The sequence below is a fragment of the Cryptomeria japonica genome, chromosome 3 (genome assembly GCF_030272615.1).
Source record: "Cryptomeria japonica chromosome 3, Sugi_1.0, whole genome shotgun sequence".
NCBI lineage: Eukaryota > Viridiplantae > Streptophyta > Pinopsida > Cupressales > Cupressaceae > Cryptomeria > Cryptomeria japonica.
The window spans coordinates 542,943,684-542,964,222 of NC_081407.1; the positions used below are offsets into that span (position 1 = coordinate 542,943,684).

Genomic DNA, 20,539 nt, shown 5'->3' on the forward strand with positions numbered 1-20,539 from the left:
TTGGGATTGTCCTAGTTAGAGATATGATGCTTTTGCATGGTGCATGTATGCACATTTTATGTTTTTACATAGGTTCTCCAAAGTGTGCTATAATTATGAGGGCCCATACCAATGAAATCTTCCTAGAGTGAGAATGACTATTCCAAGTGCTCTACTTTAGATAAGTATTGGAAATCTTTGATGATAAAAGATATCAAATTTATTTTATATATGAATTGGATGATAATATGACTGATTTATGTGGTTGTGTTATTTAATTTACCATGTTATATATTTCTTTTAGAGTTCTTATAAATTATCACACATATAGTATGCATTGCTATTTATAACATTATCTATAGCAAATTTTATCAACTATACTATCAAACATTGTATTAATTCCATTGCAGGTACTTAATCAGCTCAGAGAAAAGTGTGTTACACTTGAACCATCCTCCTCACCCTCTCACCTTGTTTTCCAATCTATTCCCCACACGCTTCTCTTTTTAAGTCTAAGTTTGCAATCCTTCACTTTACTCTTCATCTTTCTGATAATGGACTGTTGACTACAATCCAAAACGTTTATTCAAAAACACACGCAACTTTTATATGTTTATGACCTTTCACATAAAGATTTTAATTAATCAATTTTTAATAATCTTTTTATGATTATAATTAAATTTATTAATTCAAAATAACTAATATAATTTAATTTTATAAAAGATTAAATAAAACACTAAATAGAATCTAGTGTAGCTAATCCATAAGATAGAGAAATCAATTCACCACAATATTTTTCTTAAACTTTTTCTTGAGATTATATAAAATAAGAAATAGTAAAAATTGAGAACAATACTTCCTCAATTGAATTTGGTTGAAGTGTTTCCTTCACAAAAGTAGACACAGATTTTTTCATGCACACTTGATGACCTGTAAAAATAAACAAATTTTAAAATAGATATATATTTTTTTGTTTTTTACATTAATAAAATATAAATATAGTACACTATTCACATAGGGAAGATATATTAAATCACACCCTGAAAAGAGGAGATTTAAGGATAAAGTCGGCATAAATATTTATTATCTCAGCTGCGAAACTGAATCACCACTACTCTCGGGGTTCTTTCGTCAAAATATCATCCATGGCTTCTACTGTTGAGGTGTGTATGGAGATTTATTTAGAATTTATATCGAATTGTCGCGAACTTTGTTGCGAGCTTTTTTCATGGCTTGGATAGCAATCGGGTTTTTAGAGGGTTTGAGTGATTAATGATTTATTATTGTTTTTCTAATTACGTGCTGGATGTCATTGGATTAATCACTAGCCTCTTTTGCTTCTTAGCTAAGAAGCTTGCTCACTCTTTATACACTTCGCAGGATGTTATTTTATATGCACAGGATTTAAACGTGGGTATTGCAGTGATAAGTGCCCCACCTTACTGCTAGATCACAGCCTGTTGGACTTATCTAACCCATAGTTGCTCTTTAGTTTCTGCAGAATTGCATGCAGGCTGGCTATGAATTTGTTTCTCTTTTCTAAACATAAGTTTGACAATTAACAATTTGGGCTTTATTTCATATGACACATTTCTTTATTCCTCATCCCCCACCTCACTCTTGTTCCTAGTTCCGCGTCCATCTTCACTAGGCCTTTTTTTAAGTCTTTGTCTGCACTCTATATCTTCACTTTTCCTCTTCTTGATGATTGAGAGCACGTTCATGAATATACCACAGTTTTTCCGGAAATAAATCTTGCAATTACTGTGATGTTTTTCCATGAGAGACAGCATCAATGAAGATAGAAATAAATCTTGCACATACTTAGATGTTGTTTTTCCATGAGAGACAGCAGCAACGAAGACAGATGAGCAAAATGTTAAAACCAGTTGGTATGTTAGGTTACTGTTTTTAAATGAATGATACAGATTACGGTAATGAATTTTGTTTTCAAAAGACGTAGCTCAAGCTACCCAATGGCAGCTGACTATTTCTGAACGGTAGATTCTTACCTGATTATGTGGAATGAATGCAGGGCATTTCACAAACTCTACGGCGTAACCTGTTTCCATAGGAGATTTTTTTCTAAGTCTTCCTCTAACCTATTTCCACTGCAGTGCCCTTTTGCATCGGAGGATCACATTGTGGGTATGCAGCACTATTTTGTTACAACGTTGAAAGAAAACAAGGAGGATGAAAAACTCCCGAAGAAAAACATATTAGTACATATATTCAACTGACTTCGTATGTATACTCAGCTAAAGGATTGCCTTAAACTAGATTTCAGTTTGATAAAGACCCGTTGAAAAAAAAAAGACCTTTTGTCCCACTCAAATTTAGTTGAAGGAATCCTTTAGTTGAGTACGCGTATAACATATACTCTCTGAAATACAAAATTATAATCCTACTTTCTTCTTACATTTTATAAAATAATGGTACATATCCGTAAGAGCAGTTTTTGTTGATGTAATATCCGTTGCACCTATTTTATTAACTTTATTTAAGTGAATGCATTTTTATTTTAGTTGGTTAATATGCCATTCTTGATTGATGACAATTAAGTGCCATCTCTGCTTCATCAAGTGCCCCTATCATCTCTACTTGATTGAATTAACTCGTCTTTTAACTGAAGTTAACCAATATCTTGATTGGCATGTGTTGCCATGATTCCACCATTCCAAGAGGCTATATGTATGTATACTTCTCTTGAAATTGTTAATTAATAAAGAATAGCTATTGCTATAAAATTGGATCTTTAACATGGGGTTTGAATATAGGTAATTCAAGCATTTTGGTCTTGGGTTTATTTAGCTTTGCAAATTTAGCTTGGTATCAGGGCAACAATGTTTTATGGTTAGTTTATTTTCTGCGTGAGAGCACTTAAGATGTTTGTTGCTTGCATATTTGGTGAATGGTGGAGTCATTTTAAGCTTATTGTTATATCTAAAAGCATCAAATCAGTTAGGATTAGCCTTTGTTTTGTGTCTGAATGTGATGACGGAAGCTTGTAAACGAGGCCACTAGGGTTTGCATTGGTTTTTGTAAGCATCTATTGTAGGAGGTCTCTTGGTTAAATATAGATTTTGCTATTGCAATAGGAAAAGGTCAATTTATTAAGATCGACAGTAAACATCCCCAGCGTGGAGCATTTTTGTTTGGGGCACGGATTTTTTTACCCCTATTGGCACATCATATATAGCATTGCTCAACATTCAAAGAATGTAGCAAACCACCCAACTTTTTTTAATAAATGTTATTGTTTGATATAAAAGGCATATGCAATACCTTCACACTTTCTGATAATGCAGATCCCAGAGTAGGCAAGGTGAGAGCATACAATGCTTCAACCACACCACTAACTACAAATTCGGCAAACAAAATGAAATGGTGGCAAACCAGCCTTAGCATGCAGGCGGCACAACCGACCTCAATCCAACACTTCTTCAACCAACAACATGTATTAATCCAAACCACTGGAAGAATGTTTAAGCTGGTTCAAACCAAAATGGTTGATTGCATCAGCTTGTTCAATGCCAAAACAAGCTAATGAAATACAATGGGCTTAGTGGTGAACTGACCAAGACCTATCAACATGATATACATATGAACTGGTGGTAAACTATCCAATTTTTTAAGATAAAATACATACAAATATACTCTTTGGTGGTACTACCATCCAGGGTTTTTAAGACAAGCATGGATGCAATATTGCATAATGATTGATGTAATGCTACAAAAATCTGATATATATTCTGATTACAAGATTAGATTGCTGCAATAACAAAAGTTTAGTCTAAAAGACTCAAAATGAGCATGAAATATCATACCTAGAATGTTTATTCATCAACCCAGCTGAAGTATACATTGAAAGTTGAAGCAAGAGACTGATATAGTACTGATACAACTCTGTACTACTGTCAAAAACAGAACTGGTGCATACTGAAAATACTTTGTAACCTTCTTTAAATGCTAAAACATCAACCCACTAACTATGAAAGTAAACAAGCCTAACCAGTGGACAACAACTAAAAATGCATCCCTGTAATGTCCCCTACTGGGTTTAGGCCTGTTTTAACCATAATTAATCTATTTCAATATACTTATGACTTAAACTAAATTGATTAGGAGATAAATCAATCTTAACATGAATCAAATCTGTGATATTCCATAGTTCAATTAATTTATCAATTATAAATAAATAAATTGTTCATCTATCATACTAGATAATTAATTCTATCATACCAAATAATTAATTTTATCATCCATAATTCTTAATGCAAGTGTCAACTTTTGTACTACTTCAGTTCTAAGGAAGAAGAGTGTAATGTCCCCTTCTCTAATGATTTATAAAATAGAAACATTTCACTTATAAGAATCAATTGCAAGAGAATTCTTCTCTTCAAAACCTCAAATATTGCAAGGGATGTTACTCTATGATACCACTTATAATGTTGGTGTTAATGCAACGGATGTAATGTTTTACACAAGATCACCGCTGTCTCTGATTCAATCAAGTCAATATTTGAAAGAGGACTTATTCTATATATCTATATCTATATATATATATCAATGCTTAATGCAACAATGATGAGATTATTATTCAAGTATACTCAGTTGATCTTAATAGTAAAGACTAGCAAGTGATCATGGCTTCTTTATATAATTATGACCATTAGACAGTGGGTGCCTCTGATATTTAATAATATACGCTCAACATCACTTGTACCGATCACCAGGAAGATTGATGATATACTGCTCCAATTGTAATTCTATAAAGTTGCAAAGATGACTTCCTTGGAATTGCTGAGGATATGCTCTAACTTATATGGTATGGTTGACCAGTAATGATGGTCTGGAATGTTGTTTCTGATCTATCGATTAAACATGCAATGAATGAATATGACGGTACTACTCAAAGTAATAGATTGTTGTTTTCAGATTTGGAAATATATATTTCCAACAATGTGGAATATCCTTTTTCTGATCTTGACGCTATTAACATGCCATAATGATGGGCTATTTCAGATATACTTCGATTAGTGAATGCTGCCGATTTTGGGCCTTCGGCCTGGGTTACTCTCATGCCTCCAAACTGGAATAATGCTGTCCGATAAAATTCCCCTGCCGCTTGATTAATGTGGGTTACTCTCATGCCTCTTGATTAATTTGTTGACTAACAATTAATATTTTTAACATTCACATTGCTGCTGTTAATTATTGAACTTAGTAATCGCTGTTCATTAATAGGCATCTCCTTGTAAATTACGGGTTCAATCTTAATGGACATTGCCGCATATATTAGTGATCTATTTAATTGTTGCAAAGGCAGACAGATCTGACATGTGGTCTGCCACTACTAATACCTGTTTATTACTTTATGACACAATTAGTCCAATTTACCTTTCAAACGGTTGAATTAAAAGAAATATTAAATACTACTGTTGTCAGGTTGGCATATACATTATCACCTTAGGATGTGTTTGGTTTTGTTTTATTAATCTAATTTATTAATACAAAATCGAGGCATGACAATCCCAAACACACCAAAATCTTACTAACAAATAATCTGAAAACTCAAGTAAACAATTTCAAGAAAAAGGAGCAACAAACCCTTGTTAAATCACATCAAAAGTTAGGTAAAACCACCAAATCCAACTGGGAGGGTTTCCGTCCTCTAAATTAGTATCGCAAAAGGGTTTACATTCTTGAGAAATATGGAGAACACAAGTTCTTGCTCGGAGAGACTAAAAAATGAAAATAACATAGTAATTCTTCTTCTCAAGACGTAACCTGCTTTTATAGTTTTTTTTGTTGCTTTTTTGAAAAAAGTTTTTTTTTTTGCTTATTCATTGAAACACATTTTACTTTTTTGTTGCTTTTTTGAAGAAATAATTTTTTTTTTCATAAAACATTTTTTCTTAATAAAATAAAATATAAAGTGTCCTTATGATTAGTTTTCATCACCTTGAGCCTAGAGACATTTTATCTACACACTTAAAACACCTTTTTAAAGTAATTAAATGTAAACTGTCAATTAAAATATTGAAAAGTAGCTTTTGACAGCTTAATTGAATGCCAATTAGATTATGGGAAAACTTTGGAAAATAAGCTAATGGGTAAGCAATTGCTCATGTGTGAGAAGGGGACATTATAATCCATCCTCCACAAAATTGCTTGCCCCTAGAATTTACAAATCAGGATGCTACGGAATTTGTTCTCCGCCCCATGTAGCATCCTCAATTGGAAGATTTCTCCATTTTAACAAATACTCTTTGATGCTTCTATTCCTCAATTTGTATTCTCTAAATTCATTCACTACTTCAAGAAGCAAGATGAGCTTCCCTTCTTCATCTAAGGGAGGCAACTCAACAAAAGCAATCACGTTGTGACCAAGTGCCTTCTTTAGGTGAGAAAAGTGAAACACATTATGCACCTTGCTTCCTTCTAGTGGCCCCAACTAGTAAACTACTTTTCCAACTCTCCTTATGATCCTTAATGGATCATAAAATCACGGCTTATGTTTTTAGACTCCACTCTATTTAAGAGTAGACTGTCAATAACAACCTCAAAAGTGCACTCAACTCTATGCTAATTGGCATACAACTTTTGCTGATTCTGTGCATGCTGGAGGTTATCTTGTAGAGTTTTCAACACCTCTTGGCTCTGCTGCAATAAGTTTCTGGTTCCTAGTATGCTGCTGTCACAAAATAAGAGTTCAATGAAGCTAGGAGCTTCATATCCATGTAATTCCACAAAAGATGACATTTTCATTGACATATGATAAGAAGTATTATAACAATATTCTCTAATATGAAGCCATCTTATATAAGTCTTTTGCTGCTTGAAACATAATTCCTTAAGTAACCTTCCATGCACTTGTTTACAATTCTAGTTTGCCACTTAGTTTGTGGGTGATAATTGGTGGTGGGAGTGAGCTCAGTCCCAGTCAATTTGAACTACTCTTGTTAAGACAAGCTTAGGAAGCTGCTATCCCCATCACTCCCAATGTTCTTTGGATGCTATGCAACTTGAATATTTCTTTGAAGAATAAGTCAGCAACCTGGAAAGCTTTTTAACGTGAAGAGATAGCAAAGAAGCGTGCAAATTTGGTTTATCTATCAACAACAACATATATGCAATCTTTACCTTGTACCTTAGGCAATTTGGTGATGAAGTCCATAGAAGTACTTTCTCATTTTTGATTGGGAATGGCAAAAATTGCATTAGATGAGTAGGGAAATTTTCTGTTTATTTTTGTTTTGTTGACATACTTTACATTCTCTAATATGCTTGAGGACATCATCCTTAAGCCCATCCATGAAAAGCTCTCCCGAATCAGCCTGTATGTCTTGAAATATCTTTGGCGACTAGCCAAGGGAGCATCATGAAAAGTTCTCAAAACCTTCTCTTTTATGTTAGATTCAAGCCACCAAAAAGATTCTTCCCTTATATAGGATCAACTCATTTACCACTACATACTTATCATCTTGCAAGGTACAATCCAAAATACTAGTAGCAAATTGATTCTTAGCATATTCCACAAGAATTTGTCCCTTCCAATCTGTTATAATTTTCATCGTAGAGGTCAAATGTGGCCTTCTTGACAATGCATCAACCGCTACCTTCTTCTTACCCTTGATTTATTTTGTATCAAAATCGTAAGCTTGCCACAACTTACTTACCTGCTTCTATTGCCTCTCATTAAAATCTTTTTGGCTAAGAAAATATTTTAGACTCTATTATGATCAGTTTTAACAACAAATATACCTCCAACCAAGTATTGTCTTAACTTGGCTAAAGCATGCATGGTGGCTAACATGTCCTTGTCATAGATGGAGTATCTCCTCTCTACTTCCCTCAACTTCTTGCTCTTGAGGGCAATTGCATGCTTCTTTTGCATCAGCATAGCACCAATTCCTTCTCCTAAAGCATCACACTCTAGCTCAAAAAGCTTTAGAAGTCAGGTATGGCGAATGTAGGACAAGAGCTAATGACTGTCTTGAACCGCTCATAAGTTTGCTGTAATGTCCCCATTTTGAAATAGAATCTAATAATAATAAAACTAAAATTTAAAAGAATAAAAATAAATTTAAAATTAAAATATAAAAGAATATAATTAAATATAATTAAAATTTAATTAAGTTAATGAATGGTCAAAGAACATAAAATGAAAAGTTGTGACTCCCTCAAACATGAGATATAAAAGGGAGAAGAGAAACTCATTTGAGAGGGGGATAATTGGGGAATCAAAAGTTCAGATCTGATTTAAATATGAACTACAGATCTGATCATGAAAGGTTGTGTCCCTTTCAAAGGACAGATATAATGAAGAGTTGCACTCTTTCAAAGGGTGCTAATGGTAGAAAGGGTGTGTCTTGCCAAAGGGCATACATGATGAAGAGGTGTGACCTCTCCCTCACATGGAAAGATATAAAGGAAAGGAAAAGAAGAAGCATAAACAACAGAGATTATTGAATCATGGGAGAAACATAAATAACAACCTTTAGATAAAGGAGAAGTGTCTTCAGTAATCAGTGAACTGAAGGGATCAAGAAGAGTGGACCACCAATACATATATATAACAGACAACTACATTAGGCGAACTGCGAGAAATTGGAAATATAAAGGACCAGCCAGCATTTACAACCATATTATTAGTTAATGCAGATCTGGTATGATCTTCCCTATTCATAACTTTATAGCATAATAGAATATAATTGTAGATTGAATGTCTATTCAGATTATACAATACCTTGTGGCCAATTATATTGGGCATATCATTCTTGTTAATAAACAATACAATAAGAATTTATAATTACATAATTAAGAATGGTATACGCAATTCATATTATATCTGGCATAAGGAACAATCAATGATGGACAATTATATATATTGAGTGAACTGCTATGATAGTAATATAAGGGAGTACAAGAAGGGAGAACGGTCATGAGGTCCTCCTCTAGGTACGCCACCTTATTTTAGTTGATCGATGGTCCCATGAGGCCAAGGGGGTGTAGATAGAGTCCACTGCTCTTGGACTTAGAGGGGAAGGACGTTTAGGACACTCTATTGTATCTCTCCAAACTCTATCATGGTTGATTATTGGATTAAGGGAATTCTAACCACGAGAAGGATAAGGATGGAAGGGATAAGGATGGAAGTGATGAAGGAGAATGGTGATAGGATACCTCACTAGGTAGACCACCTCATGGTAGTTGACTGATGGTCCGATGAGGCCAAGGGGGCTTTGGCTCTCACTCCGCTCTTGGGCCTAGGGTAGAGGGTCTCTTAGACACCTTATTGTTCTCCCTTACTCCCACTTTCTTATGGTTGAGTTCCGATAAGGAATTGAACAAAAACTATGGTCAAGTTAAGGTTCCTAACCCTATGTATAGAGAATTTATACTTAATTATCTTTCTTAGAAGATTTATATTATTAATTATATACATTTCAATGATTTCCTAACCTATTGCAGGATCTCAATCAGGTATGCATCCTATTCCATTTGGGCAAAAATTAGGGTTTTTACTAAAAAGGGACATTACATCTGCTGCACTGATGTAGACCATGCAAATGCTCTTTTTTTGGTCAAATTAGTGAGTGGGGCGGCCACTATGAAAATCTCTTTACATACCTTTTGTAGAAGTTGCATAAGCCATAAAGAGCTCTGAAATGAGTGAGAGTCTTTGGTGATGGTCAATCCAAGATGCCCCAAATCTTCTTTTGATCAACTCTCACACCCTTAAAGCTGATCACATGTCTTAAATGCAAAAATTTGTGACAACAATTTCACTCTGAGATTTCCTTGCATACAAGGATTGGGCCTCAAGAATTCCCAATACTTTATCTAGGTGCCTCATGTACTCTTCCCAAGTCTTATTGTATATTAAGATGTCATCAAAGAATATTAAAACAATTTTCCTGAGTTGCTGATTGAAGACTTGGTTCATGCAAGATTAGAATGTTGTGGGTGCATTAGTCAAGTTGAAAGGCATAACTAAGAACTTATAATGTCCAAAGTGACATTAGAATATAGTTTTTTGGATGTCTTATTCTCTAACTTTGATTTGGAACTGATACCTAGATCTTAAGTCTATTTTTGAAAAATAGACCACAGCATGCAATTCATTAATGACTTCATCAATCCTCGAAATTGGTACCAATTCTTGATGGTCTTCTTGTTTAGAGCACGATAATCTATGCATATGCGCATAGTTCCATCCATCATCTTCACTAGAACTACAAAAGGTGCAAAGGGACTTTTTCTAGGACAAATGTGTCCCTTCTCAAGGAGCTCCTTAATAGGTCTCTTCCTTATGCCTATTGTGATGGCAATAAGGAGTTGTAATGACACTTTTTGCTTCTTCTGCCAGCTCAATCACATACTTTATCTTTCTATTTGGTGGTTGTGTATTGTCCCGTTTTAAGACTGTTAGTCTTTATGAGACAATTACCTTAATTTATCCTTCTTACTTTATCAATCAATGGCAATGAAATCAAGTAAAGGATAGTCTACTCAGTTATCCATTGCTATTTCTGATATAATATATAGATATATGCAAAATGAGAATGAACTGATAGCAATATCTGATTATAAAATTATGCAACTTGCTTTGGATATGATCACTTTATTCCTTATGGTAGTACAATGCTATGTCTGATGTATACCGAGATGTTCATGCAATTATGTAATATCTTCAGGCAAGAGGCTGCTGTCTCTGAATGATTCTTTAATGTATGCAATCACTTGTCTTCACTGCTCCTTGTGTAATATCCCAACATTAATATTTTCATAATATCATTATTGCCATTCTTTTCCTTGCACTTAACATATGAATTAGTGACGAAACAATAATTTGTAGACAAATTGCTATTATTAAACTATATATATAGTATTACAAAATAATATTAAATATTTATCATTTAACATATATTACTTTGAACAAAATTAAATATATATCATTTAACATATATATATTACTTAAACAAGTACTACCAATTAAAAGGAAACAGTGCCTAATATTTAGGTTGGGCTCTTAGTCTAATCGGTCAACGAGGGAAAGAAGACATCCCTTGGCCAGGTAGACGTCTCGGTATGAAGAGATGTGTTTATTTGCAAACACCGAAAGGTATTTAAGACTGGGCAAACCTCTATCAAAGGCATCGAAGGGAGGAGAATATATATATTATCACCATCGATCAGATCGGAACATAATTGTTATTGAGTTACAGGCAGTAACATCCTTGTTCTCGGTAGTATGCATAGCGGATGTGCTTGTTAATATATGAAGCCTGATAATACCTGTATGCAGAATTTAACAGTAATGTTAATATAGACTGCAATACGTATGAGTCATGTTAATTTTATATAATGATGCGTCAGATCTGTCTGCCTTTACAGTCACAAATATATTAATAACTAATATTTTAAGTCAGCAGTGGTATTAATAATCTATACAACAGGTAATTAGTAAATACATTTATAATTGATAATATATATATATATATAAAGAATAATTGCAATCTGTATAAATATACATTCAAGATTAAATCAGTAATCTATTCTGAAGAACAAGTAGACAGTATTAACTAGATGCACATTAATACAAATTTGTCAAACACAAATTAAGGTATTGTTGTGACCTTTTTTCGCACATCGCCCCATTGCAAATGGGGGCCCTCTCTTTTCCTGCTTTCTAGGGTTTTTGTTAGTGTCCCGTGGCCTTCCGCTTCAGTTTTGTCAAGCCTTGCTCAGTTTTGAACAATTCGAGTCCCAGAGATTGAAAGTTAGTTTTTGCAAACCAAGTGATTCTAGAGTCAGGGCATCGTCAAAGTGCCTAGAAAGGCCAAAGGACGAAGATCGCAATTGATTTGGACGAATTTGAACAACTTTCTATTTTTAGAAAGTCTGCTTTTTTCCTATTTTTTAGGAAGTTTCGTTTTTGGCATTTTTAGCCCAATCCCCGGTATGGCTATTTTTAGAAAGTTTTCCCTATTTTTTAGGGATGTCTTCTTTTTGCTTTTTCGGAATGGGAACCTAGGGTTTGCACTAATACCACTGACCTGCTTCGACCGTGATCCAAAATTTCCAAGTTTTGACCTAAAAAGCCAATTTCCTACATTTTAGGGGTCATGATGCTTCAGATGGTTTGCCTGAGTATGGATTTCAAATTTCAAGTTAATCTGGTTAAATTTGGATAAATTGTGAAATTTTGAAATTTTCCAAAATGTTTTCTAAGTCTGACTAATGGATGATGTTGAGTGTTATGGCAGGTAATAGAAACTCTGCCCAAGATGCCAGCAATGGAGAGGTCATAAAACTCCGCCATGATGGGGTGAAGGCATCAAAAGTCCGCCTTGAAGAGGGAGTATGAAGGTCCGCCATATATTGGAGGGAACATCAAAGTCCGCCATGCTTGGTGGAGGCTTCAAAACTCCGCCATATGCCTTGAGGACGTCTTATAAAACTCCGCCCTATGCCTTGCTTGAGGTAGCACCAAAGTCCGCCCTCCTTGATAGACCAAAAGTCCGCCCAAGGAAGACCTTCAAAACTCCGCCCTAGGAGATACATCCAAAGTCCGCCATGCCTTGTGAAGTGAAGAAAGTCTGCCCTAGGAGACCTTCCAAAAGTCCGCCCTTGGTGATGCATTTAAACTCCGCCTAGCCAAGGTGTGAAGATAGCCATGTCATCAAAACTCCGCCCTTAACGAGACCTTTCAAAACTCTGCCATGCCTGAAGAAGCCTTCAAAGTCCGCCATGTTGGAGAGGTGTCTTAAATCCGCCATGTAGAGGGAGATCTAAAGTCCGCCATGTGTTGAGGTCACTCCAAAGTCCGCCCTAGGAGATGCATCCAAAGTCCGCCATGCCTTGTGAAGGTAGAGAAAAGTCTGCCTTGGATAGCTTCAAAACTCCGCCCTATGCCTTGAGAAGGTAATGAAAAGTCCGCCCAAGTCTGATAAAGAAGATGGTGGAGTCATAAAAGCCCGCCATGCATGGTGAGAAGAAGAAAGGCCGCCCATGAAGATAGCCTCTAAAAGTCCGCCCAAGCTTGGAATCGAAGGCAAATAAACATGTTGGAGTCCTTCCAAAAGTCCACCCAAGTATGAAGTTAAACATTCAAAACTCCGCCCTACTCTTGGAAGTCAAATAAAGTCAACAAGAATGTGAGTGATGTCATCAAATCTTCCCAAAAATCGAACTCCTAATCAAATTAGAAAGTTGGAAAAAGAGATTTTCAAAGATCATCGAGTTGAAAATTCAAAATGGAAACTCAAAATTAAAATTGGAAAGAAGATATTTGCAAATCAAAAGGATTTTCAGATTGAGTTCCAGATTAGAAACTTTTTGAAAGATGCTAAATTGTAAGCCTAGTTCGAATTTATGGACTAAAAACAATTTAGAAACTTGCACAAGTAAAGGATTTTCGAACTAAAGAAGATGACAACACTTTCCCAAGATTTGAGTTAGATTTAGAAACATGAGTTGGATGATTTTGTGTGTTTCTAATTAGGAATTCAACTTCATTACAAACGCATCATTCGTAACTTCATTCTTACACCAAGAAGTTCGAAATTCTTTAGCTAAGGAGAGCATAAAGAAGTGTTTACAGATTGGAGTTCATCTGGAGAAAATTTCGATATTGCTTCTTGACAAAGGATTCACAAATTTTTGAGTAAAGCCAGCTGGTATAAGGAAGAATTGTTCATCCTTTCTGAGTTTTCTGAGATCAATCTATTCGAAGGTGAAGTTGAATTTACGATGCAGATTTGTGCATTTTCTGAGTTTTTCAGAGTCATTGAAAATGATTTTAGTGAATTTATTCGAATTCTTAGTGAAGGAAAATCATTTTATTGACTAAGTAAAAGAGAGTTTTTGAAGTTATAACACTTGGTGTTGGATTGTGATCATCCTTAGGATTGAAGAATTTATATACGAAAATACATATTTCTGGCTAAGTATGAAAATGAAATCAAATCTTCAAACACTTAGCCATTCACAGTCCCTATTTTCTTCAATTCACAAATTAATTTCTAACTTAAGCTTCATTGTCTAATTGTAGAATCTAGGCACTATGAAATTTCAAGTGGACAAAGACGCTCCTCCTGAGTCAAGGATGACTTCAAAGTGGAAGAATGTAAGCGACACTAACCTTGAGCACATGTTTGGTTTGGACAAGCGACACTAATCTGAGGGAATTCAAGAAGCGAATGTTTGGTTTGGACAACCTTGTGCCTACCACAACCGCACGAAAGATGATGAAGAGTGGCATTGTGCATGCTGCTGGTTTTCTCCCCACCATGCAATGTACCGAATTAGTAGCTGAATGTGCTAGGCATTACAACCTCGCCAGTAGAGATATTGTTGCACCTGATGGGAGAATATTGGTGAACATCAGTGATGAGGCCATCAGAGAAGCCTTCAAAATCCCAGAGTATCATAACGCTGTGTACGTGACCAAGGATGAAGCTGATCGCATGTATCAGGATCACTTGGAGGAGTATGACGCCATCGTCAATCATTCCTGGCTGGATAAGCCAAGGAAAGGTGCCTCCAAACTTCAGAGGAAGAGCTTGGTGAGAGCATACTTCAAGGAAGATATCGGAGATATGATCGTTCTGCTGAACAGGAGAATGGGGAATCCTCAAGGTGCTCCGTTCAAGCCCTGGATGTATTATTTTATTAATGAAATAATGAATGGAGTGAAGATGATAGACTGGGCTTGGATGATAAGTGACAACCTGGATAGCCAGCTAAAGAACCTGAAAGCAAATAGGACCTTCTTCATGAGTTCGTACCTATTTTATTCCCTGACTAGAACCTATAGATATAGAGGTCTCACTTGCAGAGGGGAAGTGGGGAACAAGGAAAACCAGTTTCCAGTCTATGATTGTTATCCCCAGCTCCACATGGAAGAAAAGTTCCATTTTAAAAGGGCGAATGATACATTTCTCATGTACATCACACAAACGTTGCAAGGTGGACTGCATCAGAGACTCTCTCAAGAGTCTATGGACTTCATCAGTAGATTTGGATATTGGTATATCCAATACCCGGAGTTCACTTACCTTAGAATTTAGGGGTTTACCGGGTCTCCCTATAAGCTTCCAGCTTACCCTACCAACCGAGTTGTGTTACTCGAGGTTGTGAGGCAATTGGAGGGGTATATGGCAATTCAAAGAGATAAGCAGAAGAAGGCGGGAACCTCCTCTCTCACGATTGGGAATGGACTGGAAACATGTCCGTCATCACAAGCTGCTGCCACTGCTGAGAAGGAATTGGCTTGGTATCCCTTTTATCAGTTGAAGGCAAGGAAGAATTTTGATCCGTTCCACAAATTAAAAAGGATCGAAGGGATGCAATTTGAGCACAGAGCTGATTTAGAAGATTATTGGGCTAACGCAGCCAATAGTTTCGAAATCAGGAAGAGATTTTGGTCGAGGATTCCCTTGAGCATGGTAAGAGTGATAAAGGTGTTTAGAGTTGCTGACCAAGTAGAGGACAACCTTGATCTTCAGCAACCGGGCTTTGAAAAGATGAAGAATGAACCACTAGCCTTGATAGATTGGGCAGAGGGAGAGAAATCAGATCTGGCAAGACCTCATGAGGTCGGTGTTCGAGTATTCTAAGTGGTGGACATCTGAAAGGACAAAACAATTGAAGTTTAAAGGTGTGGCCTTGACCTATGACTTGATGGGAGTAGACGACTCTTTGTCCTCCAACCCTTGCATCTCTGCAGGCAATGCCCGGAATCCAGAGAGTGTTGGGTCCCTGAAGAGGAAGGAGTTAGTTGGAAGCTCTGGAAAGGCCATAGCAAAGAAGATTATAGGGGAGAGATGGGAATCCAACGAAGGTCATTCCATCCTGAGTGTCGCATCTGCCATACCTGATCATAATGCCGTTGAGGAGCAGGAGATGGACATATGTATGGTTAATAATGAAGTGAGTGCCTTCTCCTTCGATCAAGGAAATAATGAAAGTGGTCGTCCAAAGTCCGGACAGAGTGCAAATTGAAACGCCTGCATCTCCAGTAGTCTTCTTGGATGGTATAGCTACTGATCTAGGAAGGATAGATGATGGGTTTGATCAGAATACCGTAGAGCAATCAACTATCCCTGATTGGCTAAGGGAAAGGATAAGGGCTAAGGTCCCTAAGGAAGCCTGTTCTGAAGAGATCACAACAGCATTTCTGGAGAAGGTGAATGACCCTGTCATAGCCAAACCGCCCAAGCCAGCCAAAAAGTTCTCGTTGATTCGGAGAGATAGTGCGGGATTCAGGACAGTTCAAATAGCTGTGCCGAAGGAAGGGAAAACTCGGGATAGTGTTGCTCCAGAGGACTATAAGATCACCACTATAGAGCTGGGTAAGCCCACCCAAGACCAAGAGGTCCAATACTTTGATGACTCTTGTAATGCCCTCAAGGCAAGTTTAGCTCAAGAGAGAGAAGAGAAAGAAGGTTGAGGAAGAAAACCAACAATGGAGGAAGTATGTTCTCCATCTTACCAGGCCACTTAACCATGAGATCTCGGTCACCCCTCCACAGCCTTTTCAGCAGGAATCGATGAAGGATTACGAGGATATGAAGGGCACATTCACACAGGCCAAGGAGTGGATTTCAGATGCTTCAACACGTGCTGATATACTGGTGGAAAATTTAGTGTCAGCACATGAGTTAGCCTCTTTGTTGGTCAGCTGTATCCAGGACCTAGCTGCCAATTGGGAAGACGTGGAGGAAATCAAGATGAAATACTTCTGCATCTGAAGGTTATCCGAGGCTTGTCGAAGAGAAGTTTGGTGGATGCAGGTGTCATACAGGCCGGGGATAGGTATGACTTCAACACTTGGTATTATGCCTTGGTCACCCGGATTGAAGTTTTGAAGAAATCTGAGACTAAGTGCTTTGAGACAGAGGAGAGTGTCAGGGAGATCCTGAGCAAGGTGTTTCATGTAGCATCAAAGATCTGGAAGAAAGAGAGTATAAGGGAGAAGCACTTGCAGGCAGAGAACCTGAGAGCCAGGATTCAGTCAAGCTTCTTCAAGGACTCAGGGATGATTGACAAAGGCGATCTTTCGAGGATTGCAAATTTTCTCTTCATCGATGAGAACTTTCTTGCCCAAGTAGTTGAGTGGGAGAGCATCCTCGCCACATGTACCGATGATGTGGACATCATCGACTTCCAGATTAGCAACTTGCCAAATGTCACCATAGAGGAGGTCAGGCTTATCGTGTCCAGGTACATCGAATCTGCGAAAGAGGAAACTGGACCCTCACCTCAGTGAGATTAGCAGTTGTGCCACATGTCACTTTCTTATTCATTCAAGCTGATAGTGCTTTGGGAAACCCTAATTAGGGTTTGTAGCTTTCAATTTGGGCCCTTGATCACTGTTTGATCTCGACCCTTCATTTATTTTTGAAAAACTATATAAGGCTACCTCCTCTCATTTGGGGAGTGTGAGGTTTTTGACATATTGTTGCGTAAGGTCATTTCCAGATAATATATTGCATGTGCGCTTTCTCTTAAGGCTTTGTAATCCCTATTGTTTGAATGATTTGCATGGTTTCAATTTCCTCAACACTTAGTTAAAGTTAATTTAGATTTGCTTTCATTGTTGTTAATTTGAATGAAGGATTTGATAAGTGTCAATCGATGGTGTATCTCCTCTCATACTTTTGGTGAATGGATGATTTCCATTTCACTATGCAAAGTTAGTCTGAGCCCATCCTCTGTGCATCCCAACATCTTAATCATAAGCACAACCCATTGAAGATTGCACCGGCTTTGTGTAGTTGTCCCTAGTGTGGCGAAGCAAAGTTTGGTTTCTCGAGAGCACCCAATTGATACCGTCTCCGGAGTTTGTAGGATTATATTATCTTTCTCAAACCATATCTCTCTTCTCTTTTTTTTGAAAGTCTAAATCCCAGAAAATCTAAAAAAGAAAGAGCCTAAAATTGCTAAATCCGTCTAAGTCCAACAATTCAAAGACATTTGTTAACGTAAGTCCCCCTTTAGATTTTCAGCATACACTACTGTTGTGACCTTTTCACACATCGCCCCATTGCTAACGGGGACCCCCTCTTTGCCAGCTTCCTGCGTTGTTAGGTTAGGGTTTTGGCTGCTTAGTGGGCAATTTTGCGTTTCCCGTGCCCGAGTCTCGGAGTTTTGATCATGTTTAGTGCCGTCTAGGGTTTTTGAAGTGTTAGGATCAAGTTGCAAAAGATGATATTTTAATGATCCTAAGTTTTTGCTAAGTGTTAGACCTATTGAACGTTAACGTGTTTTTAAACACGCGCATCAAGTGATATTAAAGTGCTAAGATATTCACAGACCTTTTGGAGTTGTTTTCTTGCTCCTAAGGTAATATTTAAGTTGGTTTCGCACTTTATTCCAATATTTTCTTAGCATTTCGCTCATATTTTTGGAAAATTAGTATAAGTCCAGTTAAATTTAAAGTCGCTGAGTGATTTTGAGTGGTTAAAATGATAAAATCCTAAGGGAAATTCATATTCCAAGGGTTAAAGGGTCAAAATCCATGCTAGAGGTGATTTTCCCCTCACATTCCAGACTACCCAACCCATTCCCCCACTCAAAATCCATACTACACATGGGTTTCCCCTGGAATCCATACTGGCCACTAATTTCCCCCACTGTTTATCCACACCTGGAGCGATTTTCCCCTGGGAATGCTAAAATTTGGCTAAGTGTCAGGATTTATCCAGACTGCCATCGAATTTCCCCTGGGAGTGCGGACTGGAGTGCAAGGATAATCCCATGCCTGGGTCGATTTTCCACCAGGATTTTTGTGACAACTAAGTAAGGATTTTTGTCTGGATTTTTATCCAGACAGAGATCGATTTTCCTCTGGGAACATTTTGTAAAGAGTTTTGAGTCTGGATTTTTGTCCAGACTGAGGTCGATTTTCCACCAGGGAGGTATTTTTTCAAGTTAAGTGAGTTTTGAGTGTGGATTTCTGTCCAGACACCCATTGAATTTCCCCTGGGGGGTGATTTTTGCAAAATGAGTGCATTTTTTGTCTGGATTTTTGTCCAAACTCACATCAATTTTCCCCTGGGATGGTTTTTATGTGCATTTTGATGATTTTGAGCGTGGATTTTTGTCCAAGCATGGGTCGAATTTCCCCTATGGGGCAAATTTTGACACTTAAGCGATTTTTGAAGGGATTTTTTAATCCCAACCTATAGCGATTTTCCCCTGGAGGCTTTATTTTGGATTTAAATTGGAATATTTTAATAAAAGCCCCATTTTAATTGCTTTTAAATAATTATTAAATGATAATTTAAAATTTAAAAGCAAATTTAATAACTTGCAATAATTATTAAATGTTTGAACCTTCTAGAAGCAAGTTAGGGTTTCACCAGGCAAGTATTTATACAAGTGTTTTTTAATCCCACATTGCTTGTGTGGTGAAAGTTGGAGGTGAAAGCAAGTATATGAGAGGAACTTCAGCATTATTTTATTATTATTTCTGCCAGGTGTCTCCATGAAAGCGATTTTTTCTCCAAGTTGGGCGAATTTTTAGCAAGGCATTTTTGTTAAGTGTGGGATTGGGGATTTATTTTCCTCCATTTTTTCCAGCTTGCTGACTTATTCCTCCTTGGCTGCCATTAAAGACCAGTTTCAGATTTTCGATTTTTGCGAAGTTTGGTGATTTTTCCAAATTTAGCAATTTTTGGTAAAAGTTGGCAAAATCTTGATTGAAGACTTGGGCGATTTTTTCCTCCACCCTTTTTTGCTGCTGTTCAGACCTTCATTGCTGCAGATTGCTGCCATTAACAACAATTTTCAGAATTTTGAAAATTTCGATTTTTGCTAAGTCAGGCAAAATTTTGTGTTTGGGGTATTCAACCCCAACTTGGGAGATTTTTTCAGATTGTTGCCATCCTCCATTGCTGCAAATCAGAGCTACCATTGACATCAATTTTCAGAATTCCATTTTTGGCGCTAGATTTGGGGAAATTTCGATTTTTCTTGGGAGGTGTTTTGGTGCCATGTTTTGATGATTTTCATGCATGTTTGTTGGCTGCCATCACTTCCAGCCTGCTGATTCGCTTCAGATCTGAGGTTTGCTTCAGATTTTGACCTCCATTAATGGCTGCCATTAATTTTCAGACTTAAGTTTTTATTGCCCAGCCAATTCCAACTTAAACATTTAGCATTTGGAGGCATTTATGGAGTTTTCTGTGCACTTTTTAGACCCTTTTATTGCTGTTGCAGGTCTGAAACTCCATTGTTAGACGGTTGTCCTCAGAAATTTTCATTTCCAGCCACCTAACCAACTTTGGCGAATTTGCTTGGGGTTGTTTCCTTAGCAATTTTTCATCATTTTCAGGGATTTAAACCACTTTGCAAGGTGCTGGTAAGTCTGAAGTAAGTTTGAAGTGTTCGATTTTTAGACTTGTCCTCAGAAAACTAAATTTTTACCAGCCATACTTACATTCCAGAAAATGATTGTTTTCATCAATAAAACTGATTTTATTGATTTTATGCACATTTTGAAGATTACAACATGTTTTGAAAGTCTGAATTTTCAGGTTGTCTT

The 20,539-nt window shown here is 36.9% G+C and overlaps 1 protein-coding gene across 1 annotated transcript in view; it reads left to right on the forward strand.

Moving 5' to 3' along the window:
- The first annotated feature begins 987 nt into the window (after window positions 1-987).
- LOC131075090 (glutathione S-transferase 2) overlaps window positions 988-20,539 on the forward strand; it is a 220,333-nt gene continuing 200,781 nt past the window's right edge. Inside the window, exon 1 of the mRNA XM_058011911.1 lies at window positions 988-1,142. Within this exon, the coding sequence (XP_057867894.1) occupies window positions 1,125-1,142 (18 nt within the window). The 5' untranslated portion in view covers window positions 988-1,124. The remainder of the gene's footprint in view (window positions 1,143-20,539) is intronic.